The sequence below is a fragment of the Oncorhynchus masou genome, chromosome 1, assembly GCF_036934945.1.
Source record: "Oncorhynchus masou masou isolate Uvic2021 chromosome 1, UVic_Omas_1.1, whole genome shotgun sequence".
Classification (NCBI taxonomy): Eukaryota; Metazoa; Chordata; class Actinopteri; order Salmoniformes; family Salmonidae; genus Oncorhynchus; species Oncorhynchus masou.
In genome coordinates, this window is record NC_088212.1 from 10,089,941 (window position 1) to 10,111,464 (window position 21,524).

The following is a 21,524-nucleotide window of genomic DNA, read 5'->3' on the forward strand; positions in this document are numbered from 1 at the left end:
ACCTGGTCCCAGATCTGTGTGTGCTATTATGTAAACTCCTTGTCATAACATTGACACGACAGCACAAGCTGATCTCGGACCAGGCTACTACTGTATATCATCCATCCCTATAAAGGGGATCATCCACCAACATTTATTAGCTAATCATCATCATCCTCAGCACCATGGGCTCCCTGTGTGTTTGCTGCCCACTCGACCAAGTCCCGACCATAGAGTTGGATAGAGTACTCGCCACAAGGGCCGTGTTAGCATGGGTAGCTATTTCGAACTCTATGTTCCCCACCTGTCCATCTGTCTGGAGAGTCAGACTAACTGTGACATTGTGACTCACTGTGCTCTTGTCATAGTCTCATGATGCTGATATTGTACTTGTACTGTACACTGTGTCGATTTAATTCTATACATAATAGTGTCCATATCCATAGGCACAGCAGAGGTTGGCAGCAGCGGCTATGGCCAGCGCTACATCACAGACGGCAAGATCAAAGATGAAGACGGATTTGACATAGACGACTCTGACTACGATGTCTTCATTGAGGAGGTGGGTCATCATGTACATCAGGGCTCTGGGCTTATGTTTTCCTTAGGTACAGATCTAGGATCCTCTTACCCTCTCTCAATCCTAACCTTAACCATTAGTGGGGGAAAGGAAAAACTGTCCCAAGATCAGTGTCTAGGAGCAAATTCACCCGAATTCACCCAAATTCACAGGGGCCCTAGAAACCAGGGGCCCTAGGAAAGCCACCCTACCAATCTTATCCTTATCTCAGGGCAAATATTTAACAACCGTATGTTCCCGGTTTCCTTGTTCAAAAAGCATTTTTAATGCAGATTATACATTGAGATTGTTTTTTGGTCCAGGGATAGGGTTCATTTGGGTCCAGGAATAGGGTTGATTTGGGTACAGGAATAGGGTTCATTTGGGTCCAGGAATAGGGTTCATTTGGGTCCAGGAATAGGGTTCATTTGGGTCCAGGAATAGGGTTCATTTGGGTCCAGGAATAGGGTTCATTTGGGTCCAGGAATAGGGTTCATTTGGGTCCAGGAATAGGGTTCATTTGGGTCCAGGACTAGGGTTCATTCGGGTATAGGAATAGGGTTCATTTGGGTCCAGGAATAGGGTTCATTTGGGTCCAGGAATAGGGTTCATTTGGGTCCAGGAATAGGGTTGATTTGGGTCCAGGAATAGGGTTCATTTGGGTCCAGGAATAGGGTTCATTTGGGTCCAGGAATAGGGTTCATTTGGGTCCAGGAATAGGGTTCATTTGGGTACAGGAATAGGGTTCATTTGGGTCCAGGAATAGGGTTCATTTGGGTCCAGGAATAGGGTTGATTTGGGTCCAGGAATAGGGTTGATTTGGGTCCAGGAATAGGGTTGATTTGGGTCCAGGAATAGGATTCATTTGGGTCCAGGAAAGCAGCTCTATAAGTATAACTCTACATTTGGCAACACTGTTTGTTTTAGGCATATGCACCCAGTCTGTCCAATAACTAATCCAGCAAACTAAACTAACCATGGCAGTGGCATCCTTCTTACTCCATCTTGCCGTTTCGAAGCTGAAGCCGTTCCCTGCCATTCCCAACGGTGACAACCAGAGATCCCAGCTCCGTTCCCGGTCTGGAACGCCGTCCTCTCAGCCAGGCGGGAACGTCATCTACAGGATGGGCACGGCCACACCCAAAGCCATCCTCCTCCCCTCACCCCCATCTGACCCAGAGCTGGGCTCCCCACTTACCCCCGTCACCCCTGAGCTGATCACCATGAGCCCCACCACCGACAGTCCTTCCTCCACCACCCTGCCTCACACCACCCCCACGCCCCCCATGACCCAGTGGATGGGCCCCGTGCCCAGGCTCTACGACCTAGCCTGTGAGGACACAGTGTGCCCCCCCGACAGCTTCTGCCTCAGTGACTACGACAGCGGAGGCTCCCGTTGCCACTGCAACCTGGGCCGCAGTGGTGACATCTGCTCCTACGGTGAGTCAGTCCAGGTCAGGTCAGGGGTGTTAACCCTGTGATGACAGGACTTGGACCTTGGATTAGGACAGGGACTTGCCAGCTTTCTTCTCCCTCTGCTCCTCTTCCCCCTGCTCCTCTTCCTCCTGCTCTTCATGCTTCTCCTCCTCTTTTGCTCCTCCTCCTCCTCCTGCTCTTCATGCTTCTCCTCCTCCTGCTCCTCGTCCTCCTGCTCCTCATCCTCCTGCTCTTCATGCTTCTCCTCCTCTTGCTCCTCCTCCTCCTCCTGCTCTTCATGCTTCTCCTCCTCCTGCTCCTCGTCCTCCTGCTCTTCATGCTTCTCCTCCCCCTGCTCCTCTTCCTCCTGCTCTTCATGCTTCTCCTCCTCTCCTCTTCCTGCTCCTCCCCCTGCTGCTCCTCTTCTTTCTGCCCTTCCTCCTCTCCTCTTCCTGCTCCCCCTGCTCCTCCTCTTTCTGCCCTTCCTCCTCTCCTCTTCATGCTCCTCCCCCTTCTCCTGCTCCTCCTCTTTCTCCCCTTCCTCCTCTCCTCTACCTGCTCCTCCTCCGAAATATACTCAAAGCATCTTATCTCCTGAGTCTTATAAACCCTGACAATAATAATTTGACTGACTTTGAGTGTTTTTAACCCCTCTCCTCGTGGGAGAATGGATCAACCCTGTGCAATCGGAGTGTTCTATCCTCTGTAACTGGTGTGTGTGTGTGTGTGTGTGTGTGTGTGTGTGTGTGTGTGTGTGTGTGTGTGTGTGTGTGTGTGTGGAGGGGGGGGTATCCCAGAGACAGTGACTGAGTTTGGGTCTATAGACATCCTTCTGGAAATGATCTGTGTCCTCTCTTTCTCTGAAAACGTCTCTCTAGTGGAGATAGGGTCTGTGGATAGGGTGTCTCTGGTTTAGGCCTAATTCTGTGTCATGAACATAAATTGATCATGTGGAGCACAGGGAGAAGGGGCGGAGGGGGGGGGGGGGTCAGAGTTTCGAAAATGTTTGTGTTTCACCTAAATTCAACTGGGTTGTATTCATTATTCACCAAACAGAAGAAACGAACTAAAACAAGGATGGACTATACCTGAGCTTGTCCAATAACCAACGCTCTTTTTGCTTTCCGTTGTACAGCCTTTCGCCACGGTGTGCCCTAATGAATACCATCATGATCTTCCACCTGGTTCTGCCTTGCACTCCTATGTTTTTGAGCCCCAGTATTTGAATTCAGTTGAGTGTGTTGCATGTTCACACTGACTTGATGGATGCCATTGTAAAACACAGTGATGAGCTGGTGTTTCCTGCACTGTGTTTGCCAGGAGTGACGGTGCAGTTCCCAAGGTTCTATGGCCACTCCCACATGACCTTTGAACCTCTGAAGAACTCTTACCAGACCTTTCAGATGACCCTTGAATTCAAGGTACAGTACTATACCACTGGCTGTGTGTGTGGTCCGTGCATGTCTCTGTGTGTATTTCCATCTGTATCTGTGTGTGTGTGGTCCGTGCATGTCTGTGTGTGTGTGTATGTGTGTGTGTGTGTGTGTGTGTGTGTGTGTGTGTGTGTGTGTGTGTGTGTGTGTGTGTGTGTGTGTGTGTGTGTGTGTGTGTGTGTGTGTGGTCCGTGCATGTCTGTGTGTGTATTTCTGTCTGTATCTGTGTGTGTGTGTGTGGTCCGTGCATGTCTGTGTGTGTATTTCCGTCTGTATCTGTGTGTGTGTGTGTGTGTGTGTGTGTGGTCCGTGCATGTCTGTGTGTGTATTTCCGTCTGTATCTGTGTGTGTGTGTTGTGTGTTAGGCAGACTCGGAGGATGGCTTGTTGCTGTACTGTGGGGAGAATGAGCATGGCCGTGGAGACTTCACCTCTCTGGCTCTTGTACGAGGCAAGCTGCATTACAGGTGTGTGACCAGTGTGGTTGCGGCGGGTTTGTCAGGGTGTAGGGTGAATTTGCCCCTTGATGCTGATCTTGTGTCAGTCTTGCATTTCCCCCACTAATAATTAAGGTTACTATTGGGGGAGGAGAAGCTGATCCTAGATCTGTACTTAGGGGGAAATTCATCCCAGACTGTGTGACAGTGATTAGGCATGCTGTGATAGGGTCAGTGTGGTTGCGGCGGGGGAGACAGACAATGTGTTGTGGGTTTGCAGGTTTAACTGTGGCACTGGGGCAGCTCAGATAGTCAGCGAGACTCGCATGGTGCCCGGACAGTGGCACACTGTCACCGTATTCAGGGACGGCATGAGTGGCTGGCTGAGAATGGACAACGATACGCCCATTTCAGGACGCTCACAGGTGAGGGCAGAACACACCAGTGGCGCCAGCAAGATTTTAGATTGGGTCGATATTTCACTGAGATAGAAGTATGATCTATAATGGTCTGTGTATCAAATGGCACCTGATTCCCTACATAGTGGACTACTTTTGACCAGAGCCCCATGGGCTTCCTTATGGACTCTGGTCAAAAGTAGTGCACAGTATAGAGAATAGAGTGTCATTTGGGATGCATACCTCCACGATTGACAGGTGATAATCCTCTCTCATTAGAGAGCTTTTAGTGCATCGCTTTTTCTGTTTCTCTTCTTATGTTTTGTCAGGATGAGCTATAGATTTGCTTGCCTGTAATGGTTGACCCTCTCTTTCTCCCCCACAGGGACTGTACACCAAGATCACATTCCGAAGCCCGTTGTACTTGGGAGGGGCTCCCAGTGCCTATTGGTTGGTCAGGGCCACAGGGAGCAACCGGGGCTTTCAGGGCTGCATCCAGAGTCTTACCATCAACAACAAGGCCACGGATCTCAGACCCTGGCCCCTAGGCAGCGCTCTGAGCGGAGCAGACATCGGTAAGGGAGGGGGTCCGATCCATACACGTCTGGATGTCCAGCTGGCTTATATCCTCTTCATTCCCAATGGTTTCTGATGTTTCTTTGTTTTTCATTCAAGTCTTACAATCGTAGTCTTCTACCTCTAGTTTTAGTTCTAGCACTTCTAACAAAATTTGTCACTTTGTCCAAATTCCATGAATATTCGGATGTACTGTAGTCCATCATCCCATGTCTTTGGCCATGTCTGTGGAATGAATCTGTCCCCAGGTCAGATTTGAGCTGGAGAGTTGTCTGGCTTTCTGTAGGTCAACAGTCAAACACCATATTGATTAGTGCATTTCTACCGGTGGAGTTGAATGGACAGTCAATGTTGATGAGAGTCGACAGAACGAGAGAGATGCACCGTTGGTTCTCTCTCTGGGTCAAAGTGGTGACTCACACTGTAGCGCCACATAGGTGAAATCAATGAGGTGATTCGTCAAAAGAAAGATGATATGAAATACACATCCCATCCCATAATGATGATATGTAGAATAGGGATAGACAGCAGGGGAAAAAATAGACTTCACTTACGCTTGGCTCTTCGTCTGTGGTAGTGTCATCCACATTCCATCTATTGGTCAAGTCTGGCTGTACAAGTACATTCATTTAGAGTTGGAGGGCAGTTAAAGGGATAGTTCATTTAGAGTTAGACGGCAGTTAAAGGGATAGTTCATTTAGAATTAGAGGGCAGTTAAAGGGATAGTTCATTTAGAATTAGGGGGCAGTTAAAGGGATAGTTCATTAAGAATTAGAGGGCAGTTAAAGGGATAGTTCATTTAGAGTTAGACGGCAGTTAAAGGGATAGTTCATTTAGAGTTAGACGGCAGTTAAAGGGATAGTTCATTAAGAATTAGAGGGCAGTTAAAGGGATAGTTCATTTAGAATTAGGGGGCAGTTAAAGGGAAAGTTAATTTAGAGTTAGGGGGCAGTTAAAGGGATAGTTCATTTAGAATTAGAGGGCAGTTAAAGGGATAGTTCATTTAGAGTTAGACGGCAGTTAAAGGGATAGTTCATTTAGAGTTAGATGGCAATTAAAGGGATAGTTCATTTAGAATTAGAGGGCAGTTAAAGGGATAGTTCATTTAGAGTTAGACGGCAGTTAAAGGGATAGTTCATTTAGAATTAGAGGGCAGTTAAAGGGATAGTTCATTTAGAATTAGGGGGCTGTTAAAGGGAAAGTTCATTTAGAGTTAGGGGGCAGTTAAAGGGAAAGTTAATTTAGAGTTAGGGGGCAGTTTTTTTATTTTACCTTTATTTAACTAGGCAAGTCAGTTAAGAACAAATTCTTATTTTCAGTGACAGCCTAGGAACAGTGGGTTAACTGCCTGTTCAGAGGCAGAACGACAGATTTGTACCTTGTCAGCTTGGGGATTTGAACTTGCAACCTTCCGGGTTCCTAGTCCAACGCTCTAACCACTAGGCTACCCTGCCACCCTAAAGTTAAAGGGATAGTTAATTTAGAGTTAGGGGGCAGTTAAAGGGATAGTTAATTTAGTTAAGGGGCAGTTAAAGGGATAGTTCATTTAGACTTAGGGGGCAGTTAAATGCATAGTTAATTTAGAGATGGGGGCAGTTAAAGGGATGGTTCATTTAGACTTAGGGGGCAGTTAAATGCATAGTTAATTTAGAGATGGGGGCAGTTAAAGGGATGGTTCATTTAGACTTAGGGGGCAGTTAAAGGGATAGTTCATTTAGACTTAGGGGGCAGTTAAATGCATAGTTAATTTAGACTTAGGGGGCAGTTAAAGGGATAGTTCATTTAGACTTAGGGGCAGTTAAAATAGCATTTAGAGATGGGGGCAGTTAAAGGGAGTTCATTTAGACTTAGGGGGCAGTTAAAGGGATAGTTCATTTAGACTTAGGGGGCAGTTAAATGCATAGTTAATTTAGAGATGGGGGCAGTTAAAGGGATGGTTCATTTAGACTTAGGGGGCAGTTAAAGGGATAGTTCATCATCATCATAAAACACATCATCAGAACTGTAACTTTGAAAACTTGACTGCACCGTTTCTTGCGATTGTATTAACAGTGGACACTTTTGTTGTTGTTGTGAACTGTGTCTTTAAACCCTGCAGCGCCTGTGTGTATCCTTTCCGTTTGTTCCCCAGGTGAGTGCAGTGACAGCGTGTGTGAGATGATCACCTGCGACAACAGAGGAATCTGCTTTGCCAACCGAGCGGACGGGTACATCTGTCTGTGCCCTCTGGGCTTCAGAGGCATACTCTGTGAAGAGAGTGAGTCATCTTTCTGTCCTCTAGTCTGCGTCACACATGGCCCATAGGGCTCTGGTCAAAAGTAGTGCACTGTATAGGGAATAAGGTGCTATTTGGGATGCATCATACTGTACTTCTCTACAACACAAACTGTATAATGCCAATTGTGAATAAATTTAGATATTAAATACTGACTTCTGCCCATTCAATTATACTTGACATCAGACATAGACATGTTTCTTTCTTGTGCTACATACCCTGTATGCTACTTAGATAGATCAGCCACACCCTGTATGCTACTTAGATAGATCAGCCACACCCTGTATGCTACTTAGATAGATCAGCCACACCCTGTATGCTACTTAGATAGATCAGCCACACCCTGTATGCTACTTAGATAGATCAGCCACACCCTGTATGCTACTTAGATAGATCAGCCACACCCTGTATGCTACTTAGATAGATCAGCCACACCCTGAATGCTACTTAGATAGATCAGCGTTTCGATTTTGAAACATTTTCCAACTCCTCTCCCCTAACCCTATCGTAAACCTGTCACTTTATCCCAAACCTGTCACTTTATCCCAAACCTGTCACCCTATCCCAAACCTGTCACTTTATCCCAAACCTGTCACCCTATCCCAAACCTGTCACTTTATCCCAAAACCTGTCACCCTATCCCAAACCTGTCACCCTATCCCAAACCTGTCACCCTATCCCAAACCTGTCACTTTATCCCAAACCTGTCACCCGATCCCAAACCTGTCACCCGATCCCAAACCTGTCACCCGATCCCAAACCTGTCACCCGATCCCAAACCTGTCACCCGATCCCAAACCTGTCACCCGATCCCAAACCTGTCACCCGATCCCAAACCTGTCACTTTATCCCAAACCTGTCACCCGATCCCAAACCTGTCACCCGATCCCAAACCTGTCACCGTATCCCAAACCTGTCACTTTATCCCAAACCTGTCACTTTATCTCAAACCACTGCCAGGTTTCCTGCTGTCTCTGCCGCTCTTCAACGAGACCATGTTTTCGTACGCCAGCGCCCCTTGGCCCCAGTCCCTCCTCAGTTACCTGTCCTTCATGGAGTTTGAGATCACCTTTCAGCCGGCCAGGCCTGACGGCACGCTGCTCTACAGCGACGACGCCAGCAGCCGGGACTTCTTGGCCATCAACCTGGTGGAAGGATACGTGGAGTTCCGCTTTGACTGTGGCTCTGGAGGGTCTGTCATTAGGTACAGGCTTCATTGAAAGATCTATGTTTACAGGATATGACTCTGTTACGACTGTTTTGTAATGTTTGTAGACTTGTGTTGGCAACTCTTTGTCCATAAGGAAATGATGACTGTTTGACCCATGCTTTTCCTGTCTGTGTCTGTGTGCGTATGTGTGTCTATGTCGGTTTATGTGCGTGTGCATGTGTGTCTTTGTGTGAGTGCGTGTGTGTGCATGTGTCTGTAGGAGTGAGGAGCAGGTCAGTATAGGCACATGGCATGAGCTGCGGGTCTCTCGTACAGCCAAGAGTGGCATCCTGCAGGTGGACAACCAGAAGCCCATGGAGGGCATAGCTGAGGTACAGGACTGGACTAGGATTTGACATTTCCAATAACTTTCCCAAAAATTCCCAGGTTTTCCAGAAATCCTGGTTGGAGAATTACAGATGTCCCACCTTTTCTATCCTGATCCCTGGGAATTGTTCGATTGGGATTTCCAGAAAACATTTTGTCAGCCGAGTATTGTCATGCGAAAGACTGTCTGTTTCACGGTATTTGACCGTTAATTAAATGAACATGTTTGGCATCTCCTGGCTTCCTACAAGCCACTGAAGCCAGACCTTTGGAACATCTACATTTTAAAAAGTCAACCAAATTAATTGAATAAAATACACCATCACTATAAATACATTATTTATTTTAGGCAGGTCTAAAGAAACATTATGACATGAAGAAAATATATTTCAGAAAAACAGAATATGAGTTGGCCCATTGTATGTTATCTGGCTATGTGCCATGCCTAGGCTGTAGGCTTATTCATTTAGCAGACAAGATAGGCTTAAGTCCTGTGCCATTGTTTTATATTATATGTTTTAATAGTTAGAGGAATATAATTCAATATTTTTCCCATTCCGGAACAAGTGTACATACGAAGCGGCTATGTTGAGCATTAAAGTGATCATTTGAAACAGGCCCTTTACACTGGTCCTATACACTGGATTTAGAGTTCTTTGGCAACATTAGTTGTGAATGATACAAACCTTATAATGTCTTAGAAATCAAACATATATGGGCTGCATGATGAGACTATAGGCTATTGATGATTTTAGAAAGTCGCAAAAACCTTGTTTGCCGCCCATAGCATTGAATGGAAGGAAAGCCAGCGAGCATTTGGCCTCCCTTGATGAAGAAATATATAAAATAATAGCCAATCAGCGTTGAGCTAAACGGAGTGAGCTCAGCTGTGATTGGTCCTGGTGCACACAAAAAAAGTCAAGTCGAAGCCAGTTTGGTTTTGTCTTCAGACCAATCACATCACGAGCCAAACGTCATTATTGACAGAAAAAAAACATGAATTGTTGCATCTCGTTGTGTTGTTTTCTTCCGGTGGCTAGCGAGCTAAAATGATGGACTTGTGGTTGTATTTAATTCTCCGTACTGGCCAATGATTATAGCGGTGGTTCTGATCCAACCATTAATTCATACATTGTTGTGCCCCTGGCCTGAGGATGGAAGTTCAAGGTGTAGCTAGACTTAGTATGCTAATGTTAACTAGCTGGCCTGGTGTGCCGTTGCCCATGAAGTTAAGCTAGCGAGCAAGTATTTTAGCCAAGTAACTTAGGACAACAAAAAATAATAGCGTGTACTGTATGAAAGAGTCACATACTGTTTAGGCAACATGAAAGAGGAGGATGGCATTGGCGTTTCCCTACAAGTACGAGTAAATCCACGTTTTCACACATACATGCACACACATGCACACACATGCACACACAGAAATCAATACCATGGACAGCCATGTCATATTTAGCTTACGTTGATTGGACTAAATCGTTTTTGGTATATTTTAGTTGTCACTGTATTAGACTAAGCATAGGTGATTAGATGATGTTGAAATAGTGCTGGAATAGGGGAGGCAGCTCCTGTTTTCTTTTCGACTTGCGGTAACTCCCTGTGGTCCTAAATCAATAGTTGTTTTTAATAGTCTGAAAATGTAGGGAAACATTACCTTGCTGTAAGTCATGTAACTGTTTTTAACATGCAATATGTTTTGTTGACTTTGCCAGACAGATGTGGCTCTCCGGTTTTGTCATGAAACAAATTTGTGGTTGAATTTATTCTGCCACTGTGTCCAGAGTGCATAAAAGGAGATTACCATGACTCAATACTCACGTGGAATTTTACTGCGTTTTTTTTGTCCAATTTTAACTGAATTTGACATTTCTCATAACTGCCTGTAATATGGTCACCACAACATCCCTACACTTGACCATGTAACCTGACCAGGTAAAAACTCTAGGGCACAGTGTTTTCCTAGGTCAGGAGGCATGGTAAGGAACAATTATACTGTGACTCTACTCTACTGTGAATACGGTGACTACTGTGACTCTACTGTGACTCTACTCTACTATGACTCTTCTGTTACTCTACTCTACTATGACTCTTCTGTTACTCTACTGTGACTCTACTCTACTGTGAATACTATGACTCTACTTTGACTCTACTGTAACTCCACTCTACTGTAACTCTACTCTACTGTGACTCTACTGTTACTCTACTGTGACTCTACTCTACTGTGAATAATATGTCTCTACTGTGACTCTACTGTAACTCCACTCTACTGTAACTCCACTCTACTGTAACTCTACTCTACTGTGACTCTACTGTGACTCTACTCTACTATGACTCTTCTGTGACTCTACTCTACTATGACTCTTCTGTGACTCTACTGTTACTCTACTGTGACTCTACTGTGACTCTACTCTACTATGACTCTTCTGTGACTCTACTGTTACTCTACTGTGACTCTACTCTACTGTGAATACTATGACTCTACTTTGACTCTACTGTAACTCCACTCTACTGTAACTCTACTCTACTGTGACTCTACTGTGACTCTACTGTTACTCTACTGTGACTCTACTCTACTGTGAATACTATGACTCTACTGTGACTCTACTGTTACTCTACTGTGACTCTACTCTACTGTGAATAATATGACTCTACTGTGACTCTACTGTGAATACTATGACTCTTCTGTGACTCTACTGTGACTCTATTCTACTGTGACTCTACTGTGAATACTATGACTCTAATGTGACTCTACTGTAACTCTACACTACTGTGAATCTACTCTACTGTGACTCTACTGTGACTCTACTCTACTGTGACTCTACTGTGACTCTACTCTACTGTGACTCTACTCTACTGTGACTCTACTCTACTGTGACTCTACTGTGACTCTACTCTACTGTGACTCTACTGTAACTCTACTGTGTCTCTACTCTACTGCGACTCCTCCTCCTCCAGGGAGCCTTCACTCAGATCAAGTGCAGCTCTCCTCTGTACATCGGCGGAGTACCACAATATGACAAAACCAAGAGCGCCGCGGCCGTGCTCCGCCCCTTCAGCGGCACCATCCAGAAGGTACTGTTACTGTATAGATGACTCAGGTTGAGGGGCTGAAACAGCCGTACATCCTGCCCTGTCACACCGGATGCGTCCCAAATGGCCCATAGGGCTCTGGTCAAAGATAGTGCGCTATGTAGGAGAATTGGGTGCCACAGTCTCTCCGGGGGTCCGTTCAGTTTGATTACATGTTTGCTACATTGTGTAACGTCTTGTACTGAACGACACGTTTCTTGAACATTCTGCTTCGTTTGGTGGGTGAGGCAAGGTGTGGCTTGAAGCAGTGAGTGAACGTATTTAAAGGGCAGGGGCTATTCCGACAGCGTTCCCCAAGCCACAACCCAACCCCTCCCCGTTTTTTTTCTCAACTGGTCGTTCAGAACATCACCTGTTTCTGTTTTTAATTGAACGTTGCATTATGTGTTTTCATACGGATCGCAGTCCAGTTGTTAGGTTCTTACTACATGTGTCCCAGAGTTCCTAGTAAATAAAGAGTCAGATAAAGCATCAGATAAAGAGCCAGATAAAGAGTCAGATTATGAGTCAGATTATGAGTCAGATTATGAGTCAGATTATGAGTCAGATGAGTCAGATGAGTCAGATTATGAGTCAGATGAGTCAGGTAAAGCATCAGATAAAGCATCAGATAAAGCATCAGATAAAGAGTCAGATTATGAGTCAGATAAAGCATCAGATAAAGAGCCAGATAAAGAGTCAGATTATGAGTCAGATTATGAGTCAGATTATGAGTCAGATTATGAGTCAGATAAAGCATCAGATAAAGAGCCAGATAAAGAGTCAGATTATGAGTCAGATTATGAGTCAGATTATGAGTCAGATGAGTCAGATAAAGCATCAGATAAAGAGTCAGATTATGAGTCAGATAAAGCATCAGATAAAGAGTCAGATTATGAGTCAGATGAGTCAGATTATGAGTCAGATAAAGCATCAGATAAAGCATCAGATAAAGAGTCAGATTATGAGTCAGATAAAGCATCAGATAAAGAGTCAGATAAAGAGTCAGATAAAGAGCCAGATAAAGAGTCAGATTATGAGTCAGATTATGAGTCAGATTATGAGTCAGATAAAGCATCAGATTATGAGTCAGATAAAGCGTCAGATAAAGAGTCAGATTATGAGTCAGATAAAGAGTCAGATATACCCACAAACACAACAGATTTGGCTTTTCAAATACATATTAAAGTGTTGGGATGGCCCATCTGACCACAGTATTTTGACTTTTGTGTATATTTCTCCTCGATTGTTGTTAATGTGTGTACTGTGGCAAGTTGACATATATTTAACAATGGTCAACTCAATTCATTAATGTATTTGTTTGTTTGTTAATTCATTCAGTACTTCATTCATTCATTTGTTTGTGTAGGAGAAGGAAACAATTCAATGATTGTTAATTTAATGTTCTCCTCTTCTACCTGCCCCCCCCACCCTCCCCTCTACTTGTTGTGTCAGCTGGTTCTGAATGACCGCAGCATCCCACTGACCAAGGACTTTGCTCTGGGGGTGAATGTGGAGAACGCAGCCCACCCATGTGTGCAGAGTCCCTGTGCCAACGGCGGCACCTGCAGGCCCAAATGGGATGGCTACGAGTGTGACTGCCCTCTCGGCTACGATGGCCGTCACTGCCAGAAGGGTGAGAGACGGAAAATAAATTGTTCCCACGTCCACATTTTCCACAAGTTATACTCTTGTAGGCTACATTCCGTAGGACAAGGTAGATTTTCAACATGTTGGTGTAAAATATTCTGCATTTAAATTGACATTTTAATGTATGCAACATAATTGAACAACATAATCTCTCCTAAACCGTCGTCTTATCTGTTTTATGCTTTCGCTGTGCAGAATGTGGGAATTACTGTTTAAACAGTAAGTTTTCTATCACCATTATGTTTGTAAATACTCGGCTACCTCTGTTCATCTACCACATCAGACTTCAATAATGCTGTTTGTACACTTTTTTTGTTTACCTCGGGTGTATTTACTAGGAACCACACAGAACAAACAGACAAAAACCAGGAAGGAACTCTCATGAATTTGTAAATCAGAAACTCTCAAATTCGTTGCAAAACGTGTTCAGTTGCAAAATATTTTTGCTACAGTGTGCACTAATGAATACACCCCGGTTCATTATCCTGTGCAGCGTTGTCTGTGTCCTGGTTCCCCCTCAGTTAGTGCCATGCTTAGGAGGACATCTAGTGGCCACATTGTGTAAATGTTATTTTCTTTTCAGCTGTCACAGAGGCCATTGAGATTCCACAATTCATTGGCCGCAGCTACCTCACATACGACAATCGTGAAATCCTGAAAAGGTTTGTCTACGTGTGTGTGTGTGTGTGTGTGTGTGTGTGTGTGTGTGTGTGTGTGTGTGTGTGTGTGTGGTGTGTGTGTGTGTGTGTGTGTGTGTGTGTGTGTGTGTGTGTGTGTGTGTGTATGCATGTACGTGTGCTTTAGAGTGAAAACACTACCACTAAAATAGTACTTTCTGAAGCATTAGGTTCAGACAGAAATACTATGACTTCAGCAGTAGTCGAGTTATACTGCATGACATAGTTTCTGTATATTAGCTTTAGTCAGATGATGTACACTACACAGTCAGCCAATGTGAGTATAACACAGTCAACTAGAAAGCCCTCTGGGTTTGTGGGATTCTAAGGAAAGTGCTGAGTGTGCCACTCTGTGCTGACATATCCTGTGTGCCACTCTGTGCTGACATATCCTGTGTGTTTCCTACCCCAGGGTTTCGGGCATCAGGACCAACATGTTTATGCGCTTTAAGAGCACGGCGAAGGATGGTCTGTTGCTATGGCGAGGCGACAGCCAAGTGAGGCCCAACAGTGACTTCCTGTCTTTAGGACTGCAGGACGGAGCACTCATTTTTAGGTGAACCCCTGACGTTACACATCACTCGAGTCCATACCTTCCCTTTCCCCTAATGATGAACCCCTGACCTCACACACCCCTCAACCACACCTTCCCTTTCCCCTAATGATGAACCCCTGACCTCACACACCCCTCAACCACACCTTCCCTTTCCCTAATGATGAACCCCTGACGTTACACATCACTCGAGTCCACACTAGAGGTTGACCGGTTAATCGGCATGGCCGATTAATTAGGGCTGATTTCAAGTTTTCATAACAATCGGTAATCTGCATTTTCGGATGCCGATTATGGCCGATTACATTGCACCTCACAAGGAGACTGAGTGGCAGGCTGACCATCTGTTACACGGGTGCAGCAAGGAGCTAAGGTAAGTTGCTAGCTAGCATTAAACTTATCTTATAAAACCATAATCAATCTTAACATAATCACTAGTTAACTACACATGGTTGATGATATTACAAGATTAACTAGCTTGTCCTGTTTTGCAAATAATCAATGCGGTGCCTGTTAATTTATCATTGAATCACAGCCTACTTCGACAAACGGGTGATGATTTAACAAGCACATTCGCGAAAAAAGCACTGTCGTTGCACCAATGTACCTAACCATAAACATCAATACCTTTTTTAAAATCAAGACACAAGTATATTTTTTAAAACCTGCATTAGTTAAAAGAAATTCATGTTAGCAGCCAATATTAACTAGGGAAATTGTGTCACTTCTCTTGCGTTCTGAGCAAGCAGAGTCAGGGTATATGCAGCAGTTTGGGCCGCTGGCTCGTTGCAAACTGTGTGAAGACCATTTCTTCCTAACAAAGACCGCAATTAATTTGCCAGAATTTTACGTGACATAACATTGAAGGTTGTGCAATGTAACAGGAATATTTAGACTTAGGGATGCCACCCGTTCGATAAAATACGGAACGGTTTTACTTATTTCACTGAAAGAATAAACATTTTGTTTTCGAAATGATAGCTTTTTTACATGGCACATATTGCACTTTTACTTTCTTCTCCAACACTGTGTTTTTGCCTTATTTAAACCAAATTGAACATGTTTCATTATTTATTTAAGACTAAATGTATTTTTATTTATGTATTATATTATATTAAAAGTGTTCATTCAGTATTGTTGTAATTGTCATTATTACAAAATATATATATAAAAATCGGCCGATTAATCGGTATCTGCTTTTTTTGGTCCTCCAATAATTGGTATCGGCGTTGAAAAATCAGAATCTGTCAACCTCTCGTCCACACCTTCCCTTTCCCTAATGCTTCCTGCAGAAGAAAAGCCTCCTCTGGTCATGCTGTGGTAAGACAGCACAAAACGTCTGTGACCAGGCTGGTAAAAACATTGCCCAGTCTTTTCTTTCTGTATCTTTGGGACAGTTTCCTGGATACAGATTAAGGCCAGGATTTATTGCAATTCGCGTTAGATCCGCAATATAGGGCAATTTGCATTTAAATGTCATTTCCGATTAGAGATCGACATATGCAGCGTTTCCCGTGAATGCGTTCTCCACAAATGCTGGAACATTGCCTTTAAAAGGCGCATAGCACGAAAAAGATGAATCCCAGCTTAAGCCTTAAAACTACTCTTAGACTAAAAAGTAGGCTCCGTACACCATTTTGTTGGTCCAGGACTAGGCATTATCAGCGTCTGGGAAACCAACCCTTTGAGTTGAGCCTTGTCGAATGTGCATCGTTTCATTCCTGGCTGTGGGATGATTGTAGCAGTAGTTCATTCCAATGTTGTCTTCCTGTGTCTGTAGCTATAACCTGGGCAGTGGTGTGGCCAACGTGATCGTCAACGGAACCTTCAGCGATGGAAGGTGGCACAGAGTGAAGGCTGTCAGGTGCTTTTCAATGCCTTTCTCACTTGGAAATTAAAAGAAGAAAAATGCATTACATTCTACTAGGGTTTATGGGAATACAACATAATGTGTCTTATTGCAGGTGGCAAATTTGTATGACATTGTAGAGTAATCTCCCATTTGATCTAGTTTCTGTTGTAATGTTTTGTGCGTATGGAATCAGGCAGTGTCTAAGACATTTGGGAAGAATTTGGAGGTCTGTCTCATTGCTTCAATTGGACTTCTTTAGACAAGTCTGGGAAATAGACATAAAACTGTGTGTGTATTTATGTTTAACCCCACGTGTGTTTGTGTTTCTCTGCCTTGATGTGTGTGCGTATCTCAATGCAGTCTCTAGGCCAGTGTAGAGCGGCTTCATGGGCCACAAAAAAGACTTGAGGAATGACAGTAAATGACAGTAAATGACAGGAATGACAGTAAATGACAGGAATGACAGTAAATGTACATGTATTGTACACCAAGTCCCCATCAATGGACAGCTTTATGTTACTTTATGTAGAATATATCCAGACTTAGGGTCCAAATTGATTGATTCTCTCATGACCTGCTTAGGTCCATTTTATTGAGCTAGCATCCATTATATGAGTGTCGGGGGGGAGGGGGGGGTAGTGAGATGAAAGAAGTAATTACTCCCTTCCTATCTGGAACCTCTCATCCATTTATCTCCCTCCCCTCCCTTTCCTTGGGTGTCATTCTGTTGTGCGTCCTTCCTGTTGTTGTGCGTCCTTCCTGTTGTTGTGCGTCCTTCCTGTTGTTGTGCGTCCTTCCTGTTGTTGTGCGTCCTTCCTGTTGTTGTGTGTCCTTCCTGTTGTTGTGCGTCCTTCCTGTTGGTGTGCGTCCTTCCTGTTGTTGTGTATCCTTCCTGTTGTTGTGTGTCCTTCCTGTTGTTGTGCGTCCTTCCTGTTGTTGTGTGTTCTTCCTGTTGTTGTGCGTCCTTCCTGTTGTTGTGCGTCCTTCCTGTTGTTGTGCGTCCTTCCTGTTGTTGTGCGTCCTTCCTGTTGTTGTGTGTTCTTCCTGTTGTTGTGCGTTCTTCCTGTTGTTGTGTTCTTCCTGTTGTTGTGCGTCCTTCCTGTTGTTGTGCGTCCTTCCTGTTGTTGTGCGTCCTTCCTGTTGTTGTGCGTCCTTCCTGTTGTTGTGCGTCCTTCCTGTTGTTGTGCGTCCTTCCTGTTGTTGTACGTCCTTCCTGTTGTTGTGCGTCCTTCCTGTTGTTGTGTGTTCTTCAGGGACGGCCAGACTGGGAAGCTGACAGTGGATGACTATGGGGCCCAGACTGGCAGGTCACCTGGGAAGATGAGACAGCTGAACGTCAACGGGGTCTTGTATGTCGGTATGTCACCACCACAGCTATTTAGTCACCTATATTATTCGTGGGGTTGCACATTGTGTCACTCCAACTCTGAAAGTTATGTGACTCCCTGGATGACAGTTCCACAAACTCCATTCTCAGTTGCCGCTGATTCAGTTTTCATCCAAAGTGCATCCAAAGTGCAATGTCATCGTATTTTTAAGAAACTATTGTGTAGTTTACACTAAATCGTCATTAGTCCCCGTTAACAGTGACTGGGCAGTGAAGTAGGTGCAGCCGCGGCAGGAAGCCTGGCGGGTAGGAGCGTTGGGCCAGTAACCCAAAGGTTGCTATATCGAATCCCCGAGCTGACAAGGTAGAAATCTGTCGTTCTGCCCCTGAGCAAGGCAGTTAACCTACTGTTCCCCGGGGCGCCGATGAAGTGGATGTCCATTTAAGGCAGCCTCCTGCACCTCTCTGATTTAGAGGGGTTGGGTTAAATGCGGAAGACAGATTTCAGACTATTCATTCCATGGATAGTCTCCTGGATTCTCATTGCATCCTCCGTTCCAATGTCTGTCTGGTGGTTCCTCAGTTCCAATGTCTGTCTGTCTGTCTGTCTGGCGGTTCCTCAGTTCCAATGTCTGTCTGGTAGTTCCTCAGTTCCAATGTCTGTCTGTCTGTCTGTCTGTCTGTCTGTCTGTCTGTCTGTCTGTCTGTCTGTCTGTCTGGCGGTTCCTCAGTTCCAATGTCTGTCTGGTAGTTCCTCAGTTCCAATGTCTGTCTGGTAGTTCCAATGTCTGTCTGGCGGTTCCTCAGTTCCAATGTCTGTCTGGTAGTTCCTCAGTTCCAATGTCTGTCTGGTAGTTCCAATGTCTGTCTGGTGGTTCCTCAGTTCCAATGTCTGTCTGTCTGTCTGTCTGGCGGTTCCTCAGTTCCAATGTCTGTCTGGTAGTTCCAATGTCTGTCTGGTGGTTCAAATGTCTGTCTGTCTGTCTGGTGGTTCCTCAGTTCCAATGTCTGTCTGTCTGTCTGTCTGGCGGTTCCTCAGTTCCAATGTCTGTCTGGTAGTTCCAATGTCTGTCTGGTGGTTCCTCAGTTCCAATGTCTGTCTCTCTGCCTGTCTGTCAGGTGGTTCCTCAGTTCCAATGTCTGTCTGGTAGTTCCAATGTCTGTCTGGTAGTTCCAATGTCTGTCTGGTAGTTCCAATGTCTGTCTGGTAGTTCCAATGTCTGTCTGGTAGTTCCAATGTCTGTCTGTCTGTCTCTGTCTGTCTGTCTGTCTGTCTGTCTGTCTGTCTGTCTGTCTGTCTGTTCCTCAGTTCCAATGTCTGTCTGTCTGGCGGTTCCACTGTCTGTCTGATGGTTGGAAGACTAAATGTAAGCTAGTACAACCTATGTTGATCATGATATGATGATGATGGTTAAGATAGCAATAACAGCAATGATAATAGTTATGATGTGAATATAATGGTTATGATGGTGATGATAATTGTTATGATGGTGACGATAATTGTTATGATGGTGATGACGATGATGACAAAGAAAATGATCATGATGATAGTGATGGCAATTTGGGTGATGGTGATGATGATGTTAATGGTTATGATGATAAGGGTCAGAAATGCCATATTGTAATTATGGTGATGATGAAGATGTTAATGGTTATGATGATAAGGGTCAGAAATGCCATATTGTAATTATGGTGATGATGTTAATGGTTATGATGATAAGGGTCAGAAATGCCATATTGTAATTATGGTGATGATGAAGATGTTAATGGTTATGATGATAAGGGTCAGAAATGCCATATTGTAATTATGGTGATGATGAAGATGTTAATGGTTATGATGGTGATGATAAGGGTCAGGAATGCCATATTGTAATTATGGTGATGATGATGAAGATGTTAATGGTTATGATGGTGATGATAAGGGTTGTCATGGTCAGAAATGCCATATTGTAATTATGGTGATGATGAAGATGAGTCGGATTAGAACTTGAATGCCTGATGTCTCTGCTCTGCCTAGGGGGGATGAAGGAGATTGCTCTGCACACCAACCGGCAGTACAGTGGAGGTCTGGTGGGCTGCGTCTCACACTTCACCTTGTCCACCGACTACCACCTGTCCCTAGTGGAGGACGCTGCCGATGGCAAGAACATCAACACTTGTACCAACTGACAGGCCTGTGTGTCCAGGGCCCGTAGTCATTAAGCATCTCAGAGTAGGAGTGCTGATCTAGAGTCAGTTTAGCCTTTTAGATGAGACAGGGGGACCTGATCCTATATCAGCACTTCTACTCTGAGATGCTTTGTGAATACGAACCTTGGGCTTTCTGTCCACTCAGCAGCAAGACACGTTCACCAAAGGACCCAATAACACAAGTGCAACGAGACTGGAGAGACCTTGCTAGAACCTCCTGAAATGTAAGGTTGCAACTTTGACATCCGAAGGACAATTTCATGGGATGGTTTCGACGATATCCATATATTTTTTTCTACATCCTTATTGGATGATTTGGAGAACCAAAATATGTAGTAATGAATGATGTTTTTGATAAAGTGACATGATGTTTGTAGAAAAATAACCTTTTTTTAGTTGTATTTTTTAAGCCTGCTCTTGGCACACAGAGTCATGTTATTGTGATTGTTGTGTTGTGGTGTCTGTATCAACAAGTCCATAGACTACAGTGTTTTTGACTTCAATTCATGTGAGTTGTTTGCAGGTTGCTAGTGTTTGGTGGCACCTTATTTGTGGAGAACGGGCTCGTGGTAATGACTGGAGCGGAATCAGTGGAATGGAATCAAATACAACAAAGACAAGGTTTCCATTCCATTGACTCCGTTCCAGCCATTATCATGAGCCGTTCTCCCCTCAGCAGCCTCCCCTGCTGGAAGGTGATGAAGATCAGCCGTGAGTGTCTCTGTGTTTCTTTCTTTCCCCTGTCTGGATATCAGGACATTTTCCTCTTTCAGTATCCATGTCTCTCTGCTTTTTCTCTACAGCAAAGAAATATGCCAGATGGACACTATCATTATTGCAAAGAAAAAATATACAAGTCCCCAGTGTTTCCAAAACTTGGTCCTCGGGACCCCAAGAGGTGCAGGTTTAGTTAACACTACACAGCTGATTCAAATGATCAAAGCTTGATGATCAGCTGATTATTTGAATCAGCTGTGTAGTGCTAGGGCAAAAACCAAAACGTGCCCCCTTTGAGGTTCCGGGGACCGAGTTTTGGGGAAACCCTGGTATAAGTCAACCAAAATAATGTGTGGAAAACACTATCACCCTCTTCATTTGATATTATGTACTGCACATGTCAGCCTTTCAGTTGTGTTGTCGCTCCTGTTTTGAACCCAATGAATTTCCCCAGTTGTGTGTATTTGAAACCGCAAATACTAAAAGTACATTTCGTTACCATGTCATCTCAGGCCTAGGCTTACTGCAATAAGGAGTTCACCACCAAGAACATTCTGACAGTGTTCTGTGTTGATATTTTGTCTGATTTTGGGAAAGTTTTTGTTGCTAAAATGTTAATGTTTGATTTAAAACATAAAATAATACTCAATGTCCAGAGAACATTGCTAATGATAGATATTTGAAATAAACAGGTAGCCGTTATCTAGCTAATATGTTACCATTTGATTTGAACTGTGCTCTGGGAACTACTGCATTCCACAGAAATCAATGAAGACATTGCCACAGCTTTTAAGTTCACTCTTTTTGTGAAGATGATGGTTTTTTACCATGTTCCTTTTGATGTTCCTTTGATGTCATTATATATATGTTGTCATCTTAT

At 44.2% G+C, this 21,524-nt stretch overlaps 1 protein-coding gene across 3 annotated transcripts in view; it reads left to right on the plus strand.

The window, feature by feature from the left end:
* LOC135546065 (pikachurin) overlaps window positions 1-19,906 on the plus strand; it is a 42,995-nt gene extending 23,089 nt beyond the window's left edge. For all 3 annotated transcript variants that reach the window (XM_064974308.1, XM_064974225.1, XM_064974392.1), the window contains 17 exons: window positions 426-541; window positions 1,558-1,978; window positions 3,275-3,375; window positions 3,753-3,853; window positions 4,104-4,248; window positions 4,607-4,796; window positions 6,929-7,054; window positions 8,033-8,276; window positions 8,503-8,614; window positions 11,565-11,681; window positions 13,134-13,314; window positions 13,524-13,547; window positions 13,912-13,990; window positions 14,418-14,561; window positions 16,339-16,422; window positions 17,664-17,767; window positions 19,755-19,906. In XM_064974308.1, the coding sequence (XP_064830380.1) occupies window positions 426-541; window positions 1,558-1,978; window positions 3,275-3,375; window positions 3,753-3,853; window positions 4,104-4,248; window positions 4,607-4,796; window positions 6,929-7,054; window positions 8,033-8,276; window positions 8,503-8,614; window positions 11,565-11,681; window positions 13,134-13,314; window positions 13,524-13,547; window positions 13,912-13,990; window positions 14,418-14,561; window positions 16,339-16,422; window positions 17,664-17,767; window positions 19,755-19,906 (2,441 nt within the window). The remainder of the gene's footprint in view (window positions 1-425; window positions 542-1,557; window positions 1,979-3,274; window positions 3,376-3,752; window positions 3,854-4,103; window positions 4,249-4,606; window positions 4,797-6,928; window positions 7,055-8,032; window positions 8,277-8,502; window positions 8,615-11,564; window positions 11,682-13,133; window positions 13,315-13,523; window positions 13,548-13,911; window positions 13,991-14,417; window positions 14,562-16,338; window positions 16,423-17,663; window positions 17,768-19,754) is intronic.
* The last annotated feature ends 1,618 nt before the right edge of the window (window positions 19,907-21,524 follow it).